The 22,329-nt window shown below is 41.3% G+C and overlaps 1 protein-coding gene across 1 annotated transcript in view; it reads right to left on the minus strand.

Annotated features, from left to right (window-relative positions):
- Positions 1–17,626, minus strand: part of SLIT3 (slit guidance ligand 3) — a gene marked incomplete at both ends in the record, with an annotated part of 527,658 nt that extends 510,032 nt beyond the window's left edge. The window contains one exon of the mRNA XM_082324538.1: positions 17,442–17,626. Coding sequence (XP_082180664.1) covers positions 17,442–17,626 — 185 coding nt within the window. The remainder of the gene's footprint in view (positions 1–17,441) is intronic.
- Positions 17,627–22,329: the final 4,703 nt, after the last annotated feature.

Consider the following 22,329-nt stretch of genomic DNA (forward strand, 5'->3'; position numbering starts at 1 on the left):
ATGGACTGCCACTACCCCCTTAATCTTAAATGACTATAATTCCCTACAGAAAGCGCTTGGCAATTCTCTTATGCCTTCAATCCAAGAACTTCAAAGTTACTATGATAAACTACTCAATTATAACACTACCCCCTAAAACCCTCTGGCAGCACAATCTGCATATCTTCAGATTTAACATATTGCCATCTCAACTTTTGCAACGCAGGAAATATCATCCTGGGACTAGATTTTATGAAATACACAAATTCCATTAGTTTCCAAATCACTTGGGCAAGTATGAACATCACTTGTAAAAGAAAAAGACAAAAAACCTCAAAATCATGTTCAGCTGGAGTAATTTCATTAAAAAAAAAGATGGTACATTCCATCTCTATCTAAGACTGTTTTTTAAGTTATTTTTTCTTCTTAAAACAAAGAGTTGACTTTGTAAAGGGGCACAAGGATTGGGTTTTTTTGTGGTGTGTGTTTTTTTTTGTTTGTTTTTTTTTTTTTTTTTTTACACTGACATCTAGGAAGACTGGTACTCTCTAAACATTTCACATCATCTAGTTCAACAGCATTGATACATTGGAAAGAGCAAAGTCAAGGGCCACCAAAACTATCAGGCAGCTGTAGCATACGACATACAAACAGAGGCTCAAAGAGCTGGGCTTGTTGAACTTAACTAAAAAGTCAAGGGGAGATCTTACTGCAGTCTATAACTACCTAGTAGATAGAAGAATATAGACCCCTTTCTCCGATCTGCAGTAAGATCAAGTCATATGTGGAGGAACGTTAGCAGAGAGAAAAAAAAAAAAAAAACACCAAAAAACAAGCCCTGCCACAACCACCAGTTCTTGAAAGGATTCACAAATATGCTGCATAGCTTCAGTAATGAGTACCGCACAGAGCGTATTAACACAGTAATACTGGGATCCAGTTATTTTGATATTGCTTGCTATCCATGTTAAACCAGAATAACAATAAACTTAAAAGCCAACATTAATAATTTTTTTTGTTGTTGTTGTTGTTGTTGGATAGCACCACATGTATGACACTGGATAGTTTCAGTCGCCAGAATAATTTAAATAGTAATTAAATAGCCACACAATAGCTGGAATGTAAAAATTCTGCGCTGCAGTCTATCATACTTTTGTAACGCACCTACACAATACAGCTTTTAATTCAAAAAAATTAGATCGTTCCTTCTGATTACACAAGGCTTTCAGGTATGATTCAGACTGTTTTCTTTCTGTCTGAACAATGAGGAAACTGATCTTAGAGGTTAAGCACCCTAATTTTGTGAATAAGCTATCCGTTCTTAAGCCCATTACAGTAGTGCTTGGTTAATAACCCACATTAAGTGTCCAAATGATCTGGAACTGCTTGCAGGCAACACACTTCTGTCCTCATCCTTATAAAAGTGAGAAAAATGACTTGGCAAACCATAGGTGTTAAAAAACACCAAGAAAAAAACCTACCTTTTGCAACTTGTGCAATGGCTGAAAGCCCCATTGAGCAGATTGCTGTTGAAAGTCATACCTGAGACCTGCAGCATAACGGACCGAGTAATTCAAGTACTCGGTTTCTTCCAAGGAAATACATGTTTGTCCCAGCCTGCAGGAACTCCTTACTAATTATTATACTTTAAAGATTTTATTTTATATAAAGGAAATGTTATGCTGGCAGAACAACGTTCTAACAGTACATTTCGCACTCCCGTGCCCTTCATCTTTGTCCCCAAAGTTTTGCAGTTACTCCTGATGTGCTCCAGATCTCACTCGGTAGTGTCATCTGTGCCCTTGTGAAAGATAAAGACAGAGTGCAGGAAGAAAAAAAACCAGTTGAGAGGTTGTACTGGCACAACCTCACATGCCAGCACACAAGTACAAAGCTTATGAAACAAGCGGGAAGAGCTAATGTTTTGACGACAGGTGCAGAAATACACCACCATTGGAATAACTAACATGGTGGGATAGCTCTTGTAGTCAATATGTATGTTTGGTGATGGTTGAACACAGGGTTCTCAGAAAAGACAGGCAAGGAAGAGGAGGAGGAGAGGCTGCCCTTCATGTGAAGGAACAGCCCAAATGTCTGGAGCTCCTCTATGGACTGGGCGAGAGCCCCATTGAGTGTGCAGGTCTAGAGCAGAGGAGAGGTCAGTGAAGGTGACGTTATGGTAGGAGTTTGTTACCAACCACTCACTCGGGGTGAAGGAGGGAACAACACTCCTCTTGAAGCAATGGGAGCACGTCTCCAGATCACAGACTCTGGTTCTTCTGAGGAAACTGAATCTCCCAGACATTTGCTGGAAAGCAGCACAGGGGCAGGCAAACAAATCAGGAGGTTTCCAGAGGGTGTTAGACATAACTTCCTAGAAAAGATGCTAGATGGGCCAACCATGGATTAAGTTTTCCTGATCCGCTACTCACAAATGACGAAGTGGTTGGGGGCGAGATATTCCATGGAATCCTTGGCTTTAGTGATCATGAAACCATGATGTTCAAATGCTGAGTGTGTGAGGAGGGTAAAGTAGCAGAGCATAGACCCCAGACTTCAAGAGAGCAGAATTCAGTTTTGTAGAATTCTGACATTTTTCAGAATTCAGGGGATTGATGGGGGACATCCTATGGGAAGCAGCCTAGAATAACCTTAGCACAAGAACACTCCATCCAGGTACTGAGGAAAAGGAGCACACGTATCAGAATACCACCTTGGCTAACCAGGCATCTCATGACCAGGCTCCAGGGCAGAAGACAGGGCCTGATACACAGGAGCACAGAAACACTGCCCAAACATTAAATGATGGTATTAGGAAAGTCAAAGCTCAGCTAGAGTTCAAACTGGCAAGGGTCATCACGAAAAGCTTCTAGCAGTACATTAGCTATAAAAGAATAAAGAAGATATGATGGTTTAGTGACAGACTGAGTTACTCATTGCCTTCTTTGCATTAAGTCTCCACTGACACAGTCTCCCAAGTCTTTGTGTCTGAAGACAAAGTTCAAGGAGGAGAGGAAGAGCCAGTAGCGGCAGAGGATCAAGTCAAGCATCTCTTAAGAAATCCTGACCCATACAAGCCTGTAGGAACAGGTAGGATGCATCTGTTGGTGCAGAGAGATCTTGCTGATAAAGTGCAGCCTTGCTGTGACATCTCTGATACAGGTAAATATTACATTTGTCTTCAAAAAACGTTGAAAAAGTGATACGGCAAAGTGCAGGCTGGTCAGCATCAGCCTCCTTTTGGTCCCTGGAACAGTCAGTGCAAATACTATTGGAAGCAATTTCTGGGCACACAGAAGAGAAGATGACTGAAAACAGCCAACAGATTTACCAAAGTTAAATCATGCTTGACCAACCTGCCTGCCTTCTAGGCTAAAATAACATCTGTGGATTAAGGGAGAACAGTGCCTTTCTCAACTACCTGGGGAATACTGTGTCCAGTTTTGGGCCCTGCAGTCCAAGAAAAAAGGTAATAAACCTGAGCAAGTCCAGTAAAATACCACTGAAATGATCACGGACTCAACTAGCTAAGGTAAGTCTGAGGAAACTTAGCTTGTTTAGTCTGGAGAAGGGTAGGCTTTGGGTGACAGAAGAGCAGTCTCCCAGGACCTACAGAGGGGTTACTCTGAAAATGGAGCAACGCTCTTTACTGAGGTACGCATCAAGAGAGATACAATGATCATAAATTGAAAGAGGGGAGATTCTGTCTGTTTATAAAAACAAAACAAAAAACTTGCTACTATCAGGACAGTCAAGCTATGGAACAAGTTGCATAAAGGTGCTGTGGTTTTCAAGACCCAACTGGTCAAAACCCTGTGTAACCTGGTCTGAATTCCATGTTGACTCTGCTTTGAGCAGAGGCTGGACTAGGAGACCTCCTGAAGTCCCTTCCAACTTTAAAGATTCTATGATTCTACATTTTCTACAAAGAAAAGAGTAAAACATTTGTTTGTTGATTTACATTTGGGGTGGAGGTGAGGGGTTAGTAAAAAGCTTTAAATCTGAAGCACAAAGAAAACTATAGAAAACGCTTTAAAATACAGTTGCTACAGAAACATGATTTAATATGAAGAAGCCAGGATGTGCACATTATAAAGAGAAAGAAGTGCAGTACTGTGTCATGTTAGCTCAAGCATCATCTTCATTCATATTAAAAAAAACCCAAGGTTAATGGCTGCATTTACAAAAACTTCATTTTTATTTATTTCTTTTCAATTCTTGATTTTGTTTAACCATTCCTTCTTAACTCCTATAACTGCAGCTCATCTTTCATATCCAACATGCTCCAGCGGGTTGTACGGACATTCAGTGGTTACATCAGTCCAGCGCTATTCCAACAAAGACCAAGCGGTTATACAGGTAGAGATCAGACAACGTCAAACATTCTTTGGGCCATATTTTCACTCAACTATCAAATGGACAGTCTCATCAGGGTATGAATAGTCCGATATGTGCCCGTGCTTCAATCTTCATCACTTTTGGACTTTAAAGGTTACTCAAATGAGTTCACATTCACTAGCTCCAATAGCAGTACCTTATAAAACAAGGTAAAATATAACCTGTGATAACTGAACTGCAGAAAAATCTTCTAAGAAGTATAAGCATTCTTCAGAGTTAACATCACTACTACGATTTATGGCAAACACTTATACTTTCCCAAAATTTTAATAATTTCTCTGGTGTGTTTAATGCTAATTTAATGTTAATTAAGGACTTCTAGAACAGAAAGCAATGAAGTGAGAAACAAGAACTGACAAAAATTACTGTTTTTCATGAGATCGTTTTTCATCCCGACTCTTCTACACGCTTGTCTTCTATTTTTTTTTTGTCCGTTTTGGGTGTTTTGTTTTTTTGGGTTTTTTTGGGGTTGTTTGTTTGTTTGTTTTTAATTCTGTACACAATTGTTCACAACAGGCTCATCTAGGAAAAAAAATTGCATGTAACCTTCAGCAAAATTCACATTGCTTTATTCCATAGAGACAATATCTGATGCTTGCATTTAAGTCTGTATTCTACTTAACTGTCTGGTATATGACCGAATACAACGCAGTGAAGAAGCCACTATCCGTTTAGGTGCTCTTCACTAATACAGACAATTTGATGTTTAGGACTTGAAGTATTTCACACCTGCTTCTGACTGCTGTAATTCTTGATGACTTGGGAAAAACAGTTCTACCAACAAACAAATTATTTTAGTGAAGCCTGACATGAAAATCAAACCTTGATTTCATCTCCTTGCTCACTTTGAGACATGCACAGACTAGAAACTCTTCCCAAGAGATCTTTTCCTGGAAACGTAATAGAAGTCTTCGTTTGTGTTTGGGGTTTTTTTGTTGTTGTTCAGGGTTTTTTTTTAATTTAACAAGCATCCAGTTTCACCAACTCTATCCCTTCCAAGAAGTACCCCACTGAGTGTACATCTCTACCGTAGCCACTAAGGAGCAGATTAAGCCAAGAAGTTGCCGAAAAAGACGTGGGACAGTTAATATGTAAAATGGAATTTTGAAGGAAGTTGTATATTGACTTGACCAAGTTAGCATCCAGATGTTGAAACCACAAGCAATTTTCTTCATTCTCAAGTAGATTCCCATCTTCCCTGTCCCCACCCTGTCCTCCTCCAACTTCTGGTTTTCAACAGCTGACTTGCTGGAGTGAAGTTGAATTGATTTAACAATGTTTGCTAAATGAACACAAAACTCAAGTTTTTCTAAACAAGACTTGGCATGCATATTTGACGTTTCAAGTTACTGAAACTACTCATGCTTATAAAGGCACTTTGCACTCAGCCTATTATATACTTAACTATGGAAGAACAACCTTGGAAAACATCTATTCTATAAAATGAAGTTAACATCAACTAAGAATAATTAATTTTCAACTTCTAAAAAAACTTCATAAGCAATTAGCTAAAGAACTTCCCAGGCCAAAAAAAAAAAAAAAACCAAACAAACCAAAACCATAAAACACTTTTGATTGCTCCTTATCTTTTGCTGCCTTTTCATATGTTATCTATTACAACTCACAGCTCCAAAGGATCACTGGGCTGTTTCTTATACTTTCACATTCTTATCTGAGAAACTTATATCCAGATGTCTGTTTTCATCTCACTCTGAAGAACCAGCCTTTGCCTTAGGGCTTTATTTCTCAATATCTACTTCCACTTCTGGAAAACAGGTTTTCTTTGCTCAAGAATTTTACTTCCGTCATTTGTTTCACCACTTCATTCTTGTCTCCAGCTCACCTCCCTACTGCATTTGTTTAGGCATTTCAGAAATGCACAATTGCTTCCCTGTACTATTTCCTTACAACGAGTTCTCTTTTTTGCTCCCCAGCTATATTCTTAAAACATCATCCCTAACCAGCCCTACCACTTCAAGAGGATGAGACGGCTAGCCTCTTCTCAACACTCTACAACTGTTTCAGAGAAACTTGTGACCCAGAAGTTTCCACCTCGCTAAGTGATGCTGTAACCACTGCCACTCTCACCAAGCAAACGTGTTTCATCCAGGTTTTTCCAAAATCAGCATTTCAAAAAGTATACTTAATATAATGCCTCCCCAGTCTAAACAAAACCATCACACAGATGAAAGATAAATTTGGGGAAAATCCTTAAGTCAAAGTCCCACTGAAGTCCAGGCAAAACGTGCTTTATGACTAACTGGAAGGCACGAGACATTTGAACTGCTTCCAGGATGCAGCTTTTTCTTGCTAAAATTTCTCAGTCATGTTTAAAGAACACAACTGTTTTAATTAAACATTAGTGTCTCCATACCTGTGGACGACGAGTACACATATATGCAGTGATTAATTTTAATGGGCTTGATGTCATGTGACCACATTTGTTATATGAGCCTTATATGCTATGTGTTATATTCCAAAACAGAGAGAACGGGCAAACCTTTGGCAGACAAGGATTCTGTGCTGTTTGCTATTATTGTAAGGGGGAAAAGTCACTAATGTAAAGCTAAATTGTATTCTTACATAGAGCTCTGGGTAATAATTGAGTCATCTGTCTTTGACAAGACAGCATGTCCCAAGGAACATGATTACAAAATTCTAGGGAAATGTCTTTCATTTTAGGATGAGCTTTTTGGAATCTCTAAAGAAAAACTGAAGTTAGGAATTTGAATCTTTTCTACTTTGGGGCAAGTTGTTTGTTGAAAAAGCTTCTCCAAGTCAGGTTTTTTTTATTAGGTCAGTACTACATAATATATGAAACTCTATCTGCTGCTAATGCTAATAACCATTTTTGCCAGACAGACAACCGACTACCTCTTCAACTTTAAAAGCTGCTAAAATACCTGAAGACATGCTCATTATTCACCAGTGCATACCCAGAGAAAATGTCAGTGAAAGTGATACTGTAGGACAGTCTGGCTGAACTGACTTAAAACATTTAGTTTTACTATGACCTGAGAGAGTGCGTAAGGCTTACAACTCACTGTCTGTATCTTTGGAAAGTGTCAAGGTTATTTATTAGGGTCCCATAACAACATATGCCAGTAATACCTTACAATCTACTAATGTATTTATTTTGTACAAGTTAACTAACACATTCCTTACCAGCCACAGGAGTAAAGCAAAAAGACCAACTGAAAGAAAAAAAAGGATTAAGAAATAGTCCTCTAACTATCAGTATGCACAAGAATGCACCCATGACTCTGCTTTCAGCATGATATTTCCATAATAGTTAAATGCTTATCTTTTGAAATATTTCATGAGAATATTCATTCACATACTCTTTCCCCCTCCACTCCGCCCACCCCCCTGTCCCAGTCAAGCAGCCAACCTTGACAGAACCTAGCTCGTGGGAAAAAAAAGGGTTTGGAGCCAGACATTAAAAACTACATTTTATAGTGCTGTGATTTTGGTGATCAGAACCTCAGGTTCACTAATACGAAATTTATTACCATTTCTGTTATCACGCCTAGGAGCACCCATACAATAGGTCAAGATTTTTTCATGTTAAGCATTGTAGAAACAAAGAAGTCCCAACGGGCTTTCAGCAAAGACAAAAAGAGCAAAGGGATGAAGACAAGGAGATTAAAACAGTACAGCAGGCACTGTCCTCAACTCTACAGTAGCCTAACTTGCATTACCTATTTTTAACTAATATCATGAAAATTACAGTAAATTTAAAATTTTGCAAAGCAACCTTTCGGTTTTTTTTAAATGAGGACAGTTCCTCTCAAGCAAAAGCATTAAAAAGGAAGGAAAGAAAAAAAAAAAAAAAACACTTTCAGAAATGGAGTTCATCACCACCAACCACCTTCTACAAGCATGTTCACAGGCTGTTAGAATGGGTTACTGATCTCCAAATCGCTAACCTCCAGAGCAGTTTATCCCTCTGCTTACAGGAGCCCTGGCTGAAACAGAACCACCGGTCTTCTGTCTATGTAGACAGGAACGACTGCAAAGGTACACAGAGAAAACATTTTGAAAAATTACAGGCAACTGATTTGTCTTGTTCTTTTGGGTGATTGCCTGGATGTACAGTGACAGCATAAGGTCACTACAGTACCCCCACACAACAGAAGGGGGTCAAAGTCTCTCCAATTAAACTCCTACATATAGCATCACTGCTAAAAGCCTTGCACCTCAAACTGGAATGAACACAGGTCCACGCAGCAGCCAGCGAGGTATCAGTGATAACACTATCTCCCAAAATTCTCAGTGTTTGTTGGACTCCAAATACATTTAATAGGTGTTTGAGGGTCTTCATTAGTAAGCTGATACTACTTCCACAAGGTTGATTCTTCACCATGCAACTGAAGTAGGAAGGCACTCATACCGACCTCTCTGGAGGAAGCAGAGGGGCTCTCCGAATAAGTCCCTTGCACATAAGCAGTTAAGAATCACTTCTGCAACGGCATTGCACGTTTTCAGAAAAGCATAGGTAAAAAGTGAGTTGGTGAGTCATACAAATTCTGAAATCAATTTAGAAGTAAGTTTCAGCTAGGTTTTGCAGATTGCTTGATGGAAAGTTTTAGAGCTGGTCAGCTTTAAAACACCAGGTTTTCTTCCTCATTTAACTGAACTGATGTTTATTGAAAATGCTCCCTTCATCAGTGACAGAAAAGGAAAGAATATAGCCATCGGTTAAAATGATTTCCACCTGAGGATCAAAATTAAATTAAGGTCTCAGAAAAAGAAGGAACTCACAGATAGAAAGGTAAAAATCTAATTAAAAGCTCCAGAAATCTATCAATCATAGGATTAAAAACATATATTGCAGCCATCAAACAGATGGTGTAAAACCGAAATACAAGACAAATTTATTCTGACAGACAACTGACAGACCAGATTCAGTTGGGGGTAAAAAAAAAAAAAAAAGAAAGAAAAAAGCTGAAAATAACTGGCAGAGAGGTAAGAATCAGCCTCTTAAACTCTTTTTACAGAGATGGCCCTCAACTGATCTAAAATTTACTCCGAGTACAAGACCACAGACCTGTTCCCCTTACTAAGTAGGTAGGTAGATCTTTTATGTATTTAGTACCATTAGAAAAGACTGTCAGCGGCTTACAAAAACCATTTCTCAATGGGGAATAAGCAGTTCTTGCCACTGATGAGAGCTATTCAAGATCTTGAATGATACGTCTGACTGGACAACATTGAAAACAGATTTGAAAATAGACAGAGCATTACAAACCTCCGGAGAAAGAGACTTTAAAAAATACCGAAAACAGAATAGTTTGGGCCACACTGCAACCAGAATATTACTAGAACCCAGACCTTTCTTATCCTGAAAATTACTTAAAGACTAAAAAGTCAAATTGATATAGCCTTACACTGGCAAGCAAAACCTGTTAATGAACATAAAAGCAATAGGAGTGACAACAGCAGCCCCAAGCCGAAATCCATATGATATTGTAACAATGCACTTCAACCAACAAGAGTTAATAGAACCTCCCTGTCACCCAAGGAGCAGAAAGGAGCCAAGGGTAGGAGGCACATTCCACCAGCCTATCTCAAAGACTTCACAAGAGGACGGGGCACAAGATTTACCTATATCATGATAACGTTTTCAGAACACCACTGCTCATCTACACATCCCTGTAATAGGAACATACAGATAGGCAATCGCCAGAAGAAATCTTTGCCACACATTACTTCTAGTCATTCTCCATGATGCTGCCAACATTATTTTTCTTCAAAAAGCTTTGCCATTTGAAGTTCACTTCAGCTTTTCTCCCCAAAGTTATCTTGACTCCTTCCTTCCTCACTGAAGTTAGAAACTTGCTTTGTCTCAACTTGAAGCGGACAAACAACACTGCTTCGTCTTGCAGGAGTGAAAACTAAGCTAAACAGGAAAAGCAAAGCCCCTTTAGGGAGCTGTGGAACTGCAAGACAGAGGATGTGCGTGTTGATTCCTACAGCTGCCATCATCAAGCCTCCACCAGGAAACTGGCTCTACTTAAAACCAGTACGTGATCTGCTAGCACTGGAGAAGCACACTTGCTCACAGTCACGCTTTCTCCCCACCCATAGATCAGCCACTGTTGAGAGGGGTTTCAATACTGAGCCACAGAAATCCTTTACCTGATCCAGTATCTGTCTGCAGTTGCAGAGAGCAAACGGGTGAAAGAACTAAGAGGTACTAGGTTACTTATGAAGAACATTCCACAACCTCTTCCTGAGGTTAACATAACAACTGAGATAATTCAGTAGTTGTAGTATTACAAGACACAGTGAAGCTTACATCAAGACCAAAGTCCAGTAGCAGACCTGCACGTCACATAAGGCTTTTGAGTGGTTCAGGTTAACTTTGGAAGGAAGAATCATCCCTTTAATCACAAGGGGTTTGCTACAGTGTGGTACCTCATAAGGCTGGAGGCACTTCTGAAGACAAAAGAGGCTCCCGAACTTGCAAGTTCACAATCGTTCTGAATTGGAAAGAGCTAGTTATGTTGCTTCAGTAAGAAGAACTAGTTACGTTTTGCAGGTTCGAATTTAGCAAAAGAGAGGCAAGTAAGGAAAAAATAAAAACATAAAGGAAATCAGGAATTACCGGGGGGGGCGGGGAGAGAAAAGTGATTTACTACTTAGATATATTTTTTAAAAAATACACACGTTTTATTTGCTTGAAAAATTACTTGAGTGGTCAACTGCAGTCCTCAGCCAAAGGTGAAAGAGAGCTCAATATAAGCTCAGTCTTTGGAAAGTTTATCTCAACACTACACCATCCTTAGCAGCTATAATACATGGAAAACAAAGAGCAACACAGTTGTGACTAGGAACAGATCCTGACACATTTTAACTTTGAACTCAAAGCAAAACAGTTTTCCATTAATTACTAGTGAATCAAGTGTAAGCCAACATAACTACAACATTAACCAGTGGCTTCTATTTTCCTGTCTTTTTTCAGGAATAATTAAATCTTCTAATCAATGAAAAATGGATCCCACTAGACCACCACCAGACAAAAAGCTACTCATTATTAAAAGATCAGCTGCAGCAACAGGCAGCCCAGGGAAATCAAGAACTGTGGGTACCGCAAGAACTATATCAAGAGCTCTGGAAAAATTAATCTTCAAGTTATTTGAGCTATTAGTTCCTGGGAGGGGACACATCCTGATTTCAGTCTTCTGAACAGTCTCTCCAGTAAACAAGCTCAATTCTTAACATACAATGGCTGAAACTTACTGAATATCCTTATTAGAGCCAAGTTCTTTCCCCCTATCGTATCCTTGTAACTCCCCAAGCATCTTGCGAGATTTCTGTGGGAAAACCATTTTGTTTCTGCTCTGTGGAAGCTGAGGAATAGCTCAGATACTACCGAAATGCAGACAAGAAATAATATCAGATGTTAATGTCCATGCAGAACAAGTTATTTTTGTTTTAAACATAACTGGAAATGCTTGAACTAAAAAAGAAAAAAAAACCAAAAAAACCCAAACAAAAAAACCTGCCTGGCAGTGACATTCCAAAAGATTACTGAGAGTACTCACTAGGAAGGTCAAATGACTTCATAGCAATCAGCTTACAAGTGACATACGGTGTACAACACAAGGATTTTTATACAGATTACTGTACAAATAAGAGTATTAGGATTTACTCTTCTTTTGCCTCACAATCCATCTGTACAGGTAAGCTATACTGCCTTCGGCACACAGTTCCCCAAACTCACACACACACAGAAATTCCCGGGGCTGGGGGGAGCAATATTTATCATCTATGTTTTAGGATTTCTTAACAGACAACAGCTGTTCTTTTGAGGGGCAACTTTCCTTTCACCTAATTCTTCTGCATGAATCAATACTCAGCTGCAAAAGTAAGAATATGAAAAAAGTGAATAGTCTCAAAGCAACTCATTAAAAAATTCTGCAGTAAGTAGCCTTGTCCCTTTGATCTCAGAATTTAATCCAAATTTGTGCAAACAAATACAGACAACATGACAATGGCCACTAGTTGCTTCTGTAGCTACCAAATTACAATAACTAATTTCATCCTCCTTCCTCTTTCCATCACTTCAAAACAAGCAACAAATCTAATAGTGCAAGACTCTGATCCTATACAAGAGCATGTCAATGTCCAGTCAGGCACAAGTAGCCAGCATCAAGTTAGCAAAGGGAAGTATCCAAATGAAATTAAGCAACTCGGTCAAGTTTTCCCAGGATCAGTACCTCTGAGAATAAGCTCTCCAAAGCCAAAGCCATGTATGTCTACTTATCGACACACTGCATAGGGGGGGGAGAAAAAAAAAATAAAAAGGCTCCATGCAAGGATTTGGAGACTATTACTACACAAACAAATGAGTTGTAATCCCTAGTGGGAAGAATTCTAGAAAAAGAGAATGTCAATATAAGAGTCAGTATAATTATATTTGCATGTGTTTAACATTGCGTTCTGCAGTAATATGGAAGCATTCAAGACAGAAGCTTAGATTTAATTTGGAGACAAAATTGAGGAAGTTGAAGACTTATTACAAGCCAGTGCAACTTCAGCAGCTACATGCACCTAGGCCAAAAACACCATAATAATATATTTGTATAACAGAAACCCCAGACCACATGAAAACTCCAGAGTAAGCAGATGACTAAGCTTCTAAATTGCACCTAAATGTGGACACACTCAATTTAGCTACTCGGACAAAGCACAGAACAGATTACTCTCGCAAGCTTTATCAATTTAGCAGGGTAAAGAATCCTTCAAAGTAAAAGGCAAAACAAAACGACAATGCAGGAGAGCTATCAATTAAACAAGATTCTAAGCCACCAGGTATAACTTCATCAGGAACTCAAACATGGCTAAATTCTCCAAAGAAACTTTTATACATATATAATGTGCTGTTAACAGACAGGGAGATAACTAGACATAAATGGAAGGAAAACACACAAAGGCTCATGCTTCATATTCAAACAGAAAGCAGACATTGACCCAGAAGACTTCTGAGCAGTTTCTCCGTATCACTCGTTCTTTTTGGAGCTGAACAATACAACTGTCAAGCAGGTGGCTTTGATCTGCTCACTGCATTTACATATCATCTCAAACTAAACTTGACTATCAGCATTATTAACTGTTCTAAAAAGCCACATGTATAATATTCAACATATACAGAAAACATTTCCACTGAAGAAAATTACATAAATAGAGAATCACATATAAGGACTGAAGTGCTGCTAAGCAAACTCTGGTTAGAGGAGTGCGATGAAGCAATCCTAAGGAACTTTTCCGAACAGTAAAAGACTCAAGATTTTTATGGATGTATTTACATGTTCTTAATTTCTAAACCCTAACTTCTGCCTCCTTTATTAGCACAAAACATCTTATCGTTGCATAGCTTAAATGAAAGAATCACTCTGCCCACCCCCAGAAGTTAACTATTAAATTATTAGTTTTCTCCACAACATAAAAGGTCTAGAATTTTTTTTTTTTCTTCATAGGATGTCAAGTTACTTAGCAAATGCAGAATGGATCAGTAAATACTAATGACAAACCACAAAGTCAGCTATATCATCCTGCTCGTGTACAAGGTCCTCTGTGGAGCAACACATCTTGCAATCTGGGGAAAAGCCTTACACCTAACTTCACGTCTCCCTTCCTGCGCGAGATGATGGCTGTTCTGAGGGTTCCTTCTCTACAACAAAGGTAAATGGAAGTTACTCCTTGGAAGCGACAAATATTTGTTTCACCACTTATTTTCTCCAGACTGAATCATTTCTTTGTGCAGCAGTATACAACGTTCACCTCTTTTTAGCTCTTCACGAAACCTAACTGGGCAAAAGTTACCATCTATACCGCACAATTAGAAGACTATCATAGAATGTAATAACAAGGTAAACTGCAGCACAAACCTAATACTACTTGCTATATTTGTAAAGCTACTATTAAAGACAAATCCGTGTTAAAAAAAGTTTAGGATAGTTTTAAAACTGTTTCTGTGATCAGTGGTTAATCTGTGGATTCCCCTCAAGACAGAAAACACAGATACAACTCTTTACAAAAACTACACCTTCAAAGCATTAAAAAAAATAAAAAAGAAAAGAAAGCACGCATGACATTTCTCATGAAGAAACAGTACTCAAAGCTCTGGTGATGCCCATTTCTTGGGGTATCAGGAGACGATCACTAATTCATTTAATAAAACTTCTCAATAAGAGATTCTCCCCCCCCCCCCCCCCAAAAAAAAAAGAGATTTCCCATTTTTTCCTTAATGTTATATTTTTCAATATTCCTGGAGTTTCATATTAACACAAATTTAAATAATATTTAACTTGGCTCCACTAGCCCAAACAATCTGTAACATTTGTACAAACATAACTCTAAAAGCTTAGTGGCGAAATATTTGAAGTGATGCCATTAGATCTCTTATTAATTAAAGCAAAAAGTTTCCAACTTGAACAGGTATGCGGAATTTTTAGCTCAAGAGAATGTAGAAAGAAGTGAAGACCTTTTCATAGCATAAGAGTCTAACAAGTCACTTGGTGTGTGGCCATCAAGGAACTTGTTAAAATTACTTTCCCAACACGCAAACATTTCTCTGAGATTAAAAATATCTTTGTGATTTCAGATATAATCAATTTGGTTTTATTTACAACTTAAAACAAACTAGTTAAAGACTACACATCAACCCAGTGTTATGTCAAAGAGTTACAGGTTGCCGTGGACCAGAGAGAAAAATGAGATACCCTGACATATCCAGTGGCTGACTGATGTTTCACCTGTGAGCAGAATTTAGACTCGGAAGAACAGAAAGTCTTTTTCTCTGTACTGCTTACACTAGAAAATTCAAGTTAGTACAATTAATAGAAATCTAGATTTGAAAGAATTGATACAAGCTTTAAAACACCGTTGCAATAAAGGCGACAGTGAACACCATAAAAACAGTGAAAGGCTCGTGATGGACTAACAGAATGAAAAGCAAAGACAGTATTCAAAAACACGGAATAACATGTAACTACGTGATACTCTATGCTATTTCCACAAGGTTTCAGCCACTAAATGCTTCAATAATACACTATTTTAAAAAACCAAACCAAACAAACAAAGCATCCAACGCAGCTACGTTTTATATTTATCAGTAGTATATCTCTGAGGTTAAATATTCAGACTGAATATTGTGAAATAGCTACTCTTGTTCTTCACGCAGCCATTAATCTAAAATTTCAATCTGTAAATAACACCACAAATTATCAAGACCAAGAGCACAGTGATTACACTCTCTTTCATTCTTTTTAACACTGAACATACCAAGGCCAAGAAACTTACTCTTTGGGCTTAGCTTCTTACGGAAGGCAAGGAAAGCTAACACCTCTATGAAGTACGTTCTCACAGATGAAACCCAGGAACAAAATTAATTCAGTCCCCCTAAAACTTAAGCAATAACAAATTACCATTTTAAAGTTCTTCTCAGGTGGCCAACTAACCTTGCATTTGTGAACCATTTTAACCTGAAATTTAAAAGTTTAATTCTAGCCCTTGACTCTTGAAACCATGCAAACACAACTCACCAATGAGGCACACAAAACACTTGCATTATCACACTTACTTGATCTGTCTAGCTTGGTATACTACTTTGGTAGTGGTTTGTTGTGGGGTTTGTTGTTTCAGGGTTGGGTTTTTTTGTCTCTAAACTGTCAGGTTGCTACCCATCAATTTTAGAGATTACACAGTTTTGTGCACAGAAGTTAAGCTTTCTATAACATTGACATCAGAAAACTATTGTTCACACAGCTAGGGTTAAAAGGAAGGCTGATACAGCCACAAAGCATTAAAGATGGTAGAATAGTGTAGTAAGAAATCTGCATATTGCTATCATTTAAGAGCTCTCGGCACTATAAAATGCATTTAGAAACACTGAAGTACGCTATAAAATTTTATTTTGGGACAGAACTTCGCCCTTAAGAGGACTCCAGGCACAAAAAAACCCTTTGTTTGCTTAGTAACCTCACCTAGCTTGGTTTCTTGGAGGAAAAATTGCTTGAGAGTTTGAAGTATCCCCCATTCCGTGACCCAGAAGGAAATAAAATAGGAAGTCAGGCCATACTATCTACAGCATTTGCTTACAAGTTCAAACACATTTTAAGTTATCAGCTAACCCACATAAGGCACAACTAACGGCGCTTTCCCGAGGTCATCCGTGGAGCCCGGCGCAGAGCCGCGCTGAAGCTCTGTTTAACATTCCATTCTGGCCATCTTCATATCTAGCACCGGGCATTCTCTGAAACATGCCATATGCTATGCATTAAGCAACGTCAGAGATGCCGTCCTCTGCATCAAGCGAGTGCCAGAACCGTATCAGAGAACTGAAGTTTGCTTTCAGCTCTCTCCTTAGAAACTTGTTAAGCAAGTAAAGAGAGTCAACTAGAAAACTCATGAGAAATACTGACACAGAAGATTTACTATGAACACATTCATTACATTCTCCTGTGCTGAGGCTGGAAGCACCCTGCAACATTACACTCCTATCATAAACCCTGAAATAGATTAAAAACTAAATAACCAGCTTCCCCACCGCGGCTCAAGACAGAAATTAGAGGCTGCTTTAATGTGAGTTCTCATCCATTTGAATTAGTTTATGGCAGCAGTCGATTTTTCCATGGTGGTGAAGTCACCCTGCTGAGAAACTACGGAGAAACTGCTACCAGCCACCAGGTGAAAACATCCAGGTTTCTAATTGCATATTAAACTGGTGTTTGCATTGACAATGATTATTGCTGGAAGCACTCCAGGTAGGGCTCTAAACTCCATTACAAGCAAGTCACTGCAAAACCCAATCAGCTGGTAACTGAAACCAAAAAACCGTGGAACTCTGAAACAGATTATTTTTTTAAAAGGAAGAACAGCAGCAGGATAGCTGTTACTTCTGAAAAGCCCCTCCCCTTCCCTCCTGAAAACATTAATCCGTGTTTGATTGCTGAAACTGCCGTTAGCATGTACTCTGCACTGATAGGCAGGTGTTGAGAAACTCATCCCAGGTGCTTCTACAAGTACTTGAGGAGCCCTTAACAGTTTTTACTTACAGTCTCTCCGCATTCCTGGGAATATCCCTCGGTACAGTTTTGAGTCCTAGTCCGTGACAATCCACGTTGGAAGCAATACACGTACATTTATGCGGGCATCCTCCAACAGGCATCCAACTCGCAGAGCTCCAAAAGCTCAAGACCATTCCCAGGCACAGAAACGCACTTCTTCCACCAGACAACATGGTTTCTTGATGGCTTCAGTGGGTATAAAAGTGTGCGCAAGCAGCCGGCCCTTAAAGATGAAATGCCTCTAAGAAGAAAGGGAAAAGAAAACAAGAGGCTCTTAGTACAGCCCAAGGGAACCCACCACTGCCATCATCGCCGGAGCGCCAGCAAACCTTCAAAGGCGCCTGAAAAGGTTACGTTAGGTGGAAGAAGGTGGGGAATTGCCTGTCGGGCTCAGGTTTCTTTCTGTTATCTACGAACGGCACCAGAAGGCAGGCAGTTTAACAGAGCTTGAGCCAGATGCGTCCTCAGATGAAAGAGAAACGGGGAGCAGAGGTAAACACACACAAAACATCCATCAGAAGCGGCGGCGCTCTCCCAAGCAGCCTCCTCCGCTCCGCATCGCCCCACCTGGGCCGGGCAGGTAACCCGCGAGGGGACGACCGGCAGCTCGCGGCGGCCCCGCCGCCGGCTCCTCAGGCGCTGCCTCCCGCCGCTGCGGGCCCGCACCCCCGCGCTGGCGGCCGGCGCGGCCGGGACCGGGAGGCGGCGAGGGGAGGCGGAGGGGGCGGAGGCGGCGGCGCTCCCACCGCAGCTGCGCTCGCCGCCGGCCGCCCGCTCCCCATTCACTGTGCATGGCAGCCGGGCGAGCGCCCGCGGCGCCGTGCCACCCCTCCCCCCTCCCAAAATATCTCCCGCAACGCCCATTGGCTGCGCGGGCCCTGACGTCACCAAACTGCTGAACTTTGCGAGCGGAGGGAGGGTGAAAGTTTGGGGGCCGCGGCGGAGCGGCGCTGGCCGAGCCCGGCGCCCCGCGGCCCCTCCGCGCCCGCCGCCGCGGCGGGGGGGCCCGGCCGCCGCCGCCCCCGCTTCGGCTCTGGGCGAGGAATGCGCGGGCTGCGGCACGGGAACCGGCGCTCCGCCGCTGCGCCGAACCGTCTCGGGTTTCCCCGCCGGGGGGAACTCACCTCCTTTTGTTCCCCCGTTCCCACTCCCCGAGTACCCTCTGGCGGCGGCAGCCGGGCCTTCGCCGCCGCCCGGTCCTGCCGCGGGGGGACGGCGCTGCCCGCCCCCGGGCCCCCCCGCCCCTGCACCGCGCCGGCGGCGGTGCTCTGCTTCCAGCGCTGAGCCCCAGGGCGAAGTTGAGCTTCAGCGAAATTTTCTGGAAAGAAGACGAAGCAGGCTGCCTTCACGTGGTGATTCCGTTCTGACCTGACATAGCTTGAGGCTCAGAACATCTTACCTCAAGTGTGCTAAAGCAGCACAAAAAAATGCCGCACCCCTAAGAAACCGATAGCACTTAGAGATTACTTGGAAACGGGCAAGTCCTGGGAGACACACCAGAAAGGGTTTTCTTAACCCAAGTCTCAGCCCGTTAACAGGAAGGTTCTCCCTGTGGATTGCCATACACATACAGCGACCTCCTGCTCCCAACTAAAGATGTTGTATGCACGACACAAAAACCTGCCTGTTTCAAAGCACCTAGTGCCTCATTTTGCACACTCAAGGACAGTTCAAAAGGCACAGTTATGCGTAACGTACTTGGGAACACAGATAATCTGTTCTTCACCTACATCACGAACTCCTGGTCCGTGACTATGGAGCCTAGGCTCTGTCCCTGCCAGTAGGGAAAGTTTCCACAGTTCAACAAGGATCACGGCCAGCATTACCATGGAACCCTCACAACCCCTCCAAAGATTTGACAAGGCTAAGTTCCATCAGGACTCAAGTTCTCAGCTTTTTTCTACGAGCATAAAAATTTAGTATCTTAAGTGAAGGCCTTGTAGGGAAAAACCCCCTGTAAGATGTTAGCCAGAAGATATGGACATGGCATTCCAGTGTGCAGTAGCACATCCTAAATACCTGTTCATTTCTGGCAACATGCGCTTCATGTTTTGATTACTGTCGTTACCTGAGGCATTCCTGCCCACCTTGATAGTTGGTTTTGCCCAAACCAGCGAAATGTCCCCCTTAACCGCCAGCAAAGCTGCAGTTTGCCTACTGCCCTCCCTAACACGCAGAGACGTGATGCTACAGAGCATTTCCCTGCAGAGAAAAATTTGCCAAAGAGCACACGCAAGACCACGAGTTAACTTTCACCTCTCCTGGGCTTTGTCTGAAAAAGCAATAAAGCTATTTTCTCATTTTATAGTGAATTATTTACATGAGAATTTTTACATAGAAACCATTTTGATCAAGCCTTAAGATTGAACCGCTTACATGACTAGACGCAAAGCTCAGGTAAGTGGTCCTTATATAGCAGCATGCAACGCGAGAAGGCTCGGTGACAAACGACACAAGCTTTGAAAATGCACAGAGGGACTCAGCTGTCACCCCTTTAAGTGGCTGCTTTAGGCTGCTTCGGAAAAGATTAGAAAATACTGTTCTCCCACCTCTCCCAAATCTACAGAAACCAAAGGTTTGGGAAGGTGCGTGGAATTCTGTCTGGATCCCCAAATGAACCTCTCCTTTCCCGGAGCAAAAGGCAGAGGAAGATGACTTCAACCTCCAGCATTAACAGATGAAGTGAAGGGCAAAGCCACAACCAGCCCCTCTCCAGCCCTACAGCACCCACGGCAGCACCGATAACCATAGGAGCCTGAGCCCCTCTCCTTTACCCTCTTGAGAGGACAAAAGCACAGGCAGCTCCCGCCATGTCATTGACACTCAGCGCTATCTATTCTGAGGCGAGCACCCTCAATCAAGCGTTAGTCTACAAGAGATCAGCTCTTGAACGAGGACAGCTGGTTCAGAGCAGACAAGACAGAAAGGACATTGCTTAGGGAGACAAAGCACTCTGAAAGCTCTGAAGTCTCCTCCAGACAGACTGAAGGTATACATCCCTGAGCTCATTCAAGCAGTGAAAATACTTTTGTTGGAACCTAACTTTCCTTGGCAGCCAGGCAACATCCTTCCTAAGGAAGACTTTTTTTCCTGTTCTAAGTTACTAGCATGCATCTTCCCAGCTACAAAGATGGCCATATGGAGCGGCAGACACCCCTCGCCTCAGGATGGAAGTGCAGAAGCCATTGGATACTAAGTAAATATGATTACGGGTAATGCAAACATCATAGCCTGATGGGTTCGTTTGGTTTTGTTTGGTTTGTAAGTTATTAATGTTTAGCTGTGATGAACTTCAAATTCTAAGAAATGCTGAAAAAAACAAACAAACAAAAAAAACAACCCTCCCCGAAACCTCTTCACCACTGTCATCCATGGCAGTCAGCATATTCCATGCTTCACTGCTAACCCCTCACAACAAAATTTGCCTGCAAAGGACAAGTGAACCAGACCAAATGGCAGAAAGAGAGATGAGCCAGAAGTCAAGCCTATCGTTGAAATACATTTAATTATTATAAAAACTAAGCAGCGTGTTTTCCTACAATTCCAGTTAAAACAGCTCTTAAAAGGAGATGGTCACATATTCTCAAAACATGCCCCAGTGAAGCAGAGCGTCGACTCTGCTGTTTTTCCTTCGCACATCTACTGTGGCTTCTGGCTCCTGGCAATTGCTAGAAGCTGGCAAAGGAGTCACTATTCATCTCTTAGCATGGAGCTGGCAGAGATCAGCACAGCATGTGTTACACAAAACTGCACAAAACAACAGATTATGGAATAATCTGAATCTATAAAGCGTTTCTTATTGGTATTTATACTAATTTAAACAAGTTATTTTTATGAAGCTATCTAAAGCTGGACAGTTTTTATCCCTACTGTTTCCTGAAGTATTAGAAACTACCAACATTTCCATATATGTAAAACTCCTTACAAACAAGATTATTATCAAAGGTGTGCTGTCTGCTCAGCAGGGATTTAAATCTTGCCTACTGCTCCTGCAATAAGAAATATAGTCTTTTCTCTTAGAAAATGAGTCGTTCACTGTATTTAGAACATCTTTGCATCAATTTGGAAACTATTTAATACATAGATATTTTTATTTACTCTATTTGTTTTCAAGTAAGAACAAAAAGTAGGGGTTTTGTCTTAGTATGGAAGAACATTTACTAAACAGATTTTCAAGGTATGTGTACATTCAAGCAGTGCTCTCACCTAAGCAGTTCTGTAGCTGCCATCAGTATCCTCACCTACTCCACCGCTACCTCCGCCTTGCAATTGTACCCTTAATACCACTTGCAGTCTAGGAGAGCGCCGAGTTTGGGAGCAGCGGAAAGGCAGGGTGGACAAAAAACAGGAGATCATGGCAGCTGCTCGGGGAGAGGCGAGTGAAAGAAAATCACTTCTCTAGACAATTTTGAACTTCCAACATCATCTTCACAAAACATGCAAGCGCAACGCATGTTTGAGAGTTAATTTCAAGATGCGTTACGTGGTGTGGTATGCATAACGTCACCCTGTGTCTTGTCAGGGACTTCCCGGGCAGCATGCATGCGCACACGCTGTGTAGCAAGTGTGACATGTCTGAGAAACACAGGACCCGCTGCACTTGTGTTGTCCATGTGGCCCGCACATGTGCAGTAAATCTGATGGCTCCCAAATGCTCATACTTTCTGCATGCACAATAGTCAGTTGTCTAGAGGCCTGATGGGAACCGTAGCAGGGCCTGGTCAGCTGGCTGAAGTTCTGAAATCTGAAAGTTTATGAGCAAAAAAAATAAGACCCATTTAAAGAATCCAAACATGTGGTACTCTGGTTCAAGCAACAAAAAGACCATCACAGAACCTCGTACTGCAGGACTACCTGCACAACAGACCAAAGCCTC

Source organism: Platalea leucorodia, assembly GCF_965183815.1.
Source record: "Platalea leucorodia genome assembly, chromosome: 11".
In the NCBI taxonomy this organism is placed as follows: Eukaryota; Metazoa; Chordata; class Aves; order Pelecaniformes; family Threskiornithidae; genus Platalea; species Platalea leucorodia.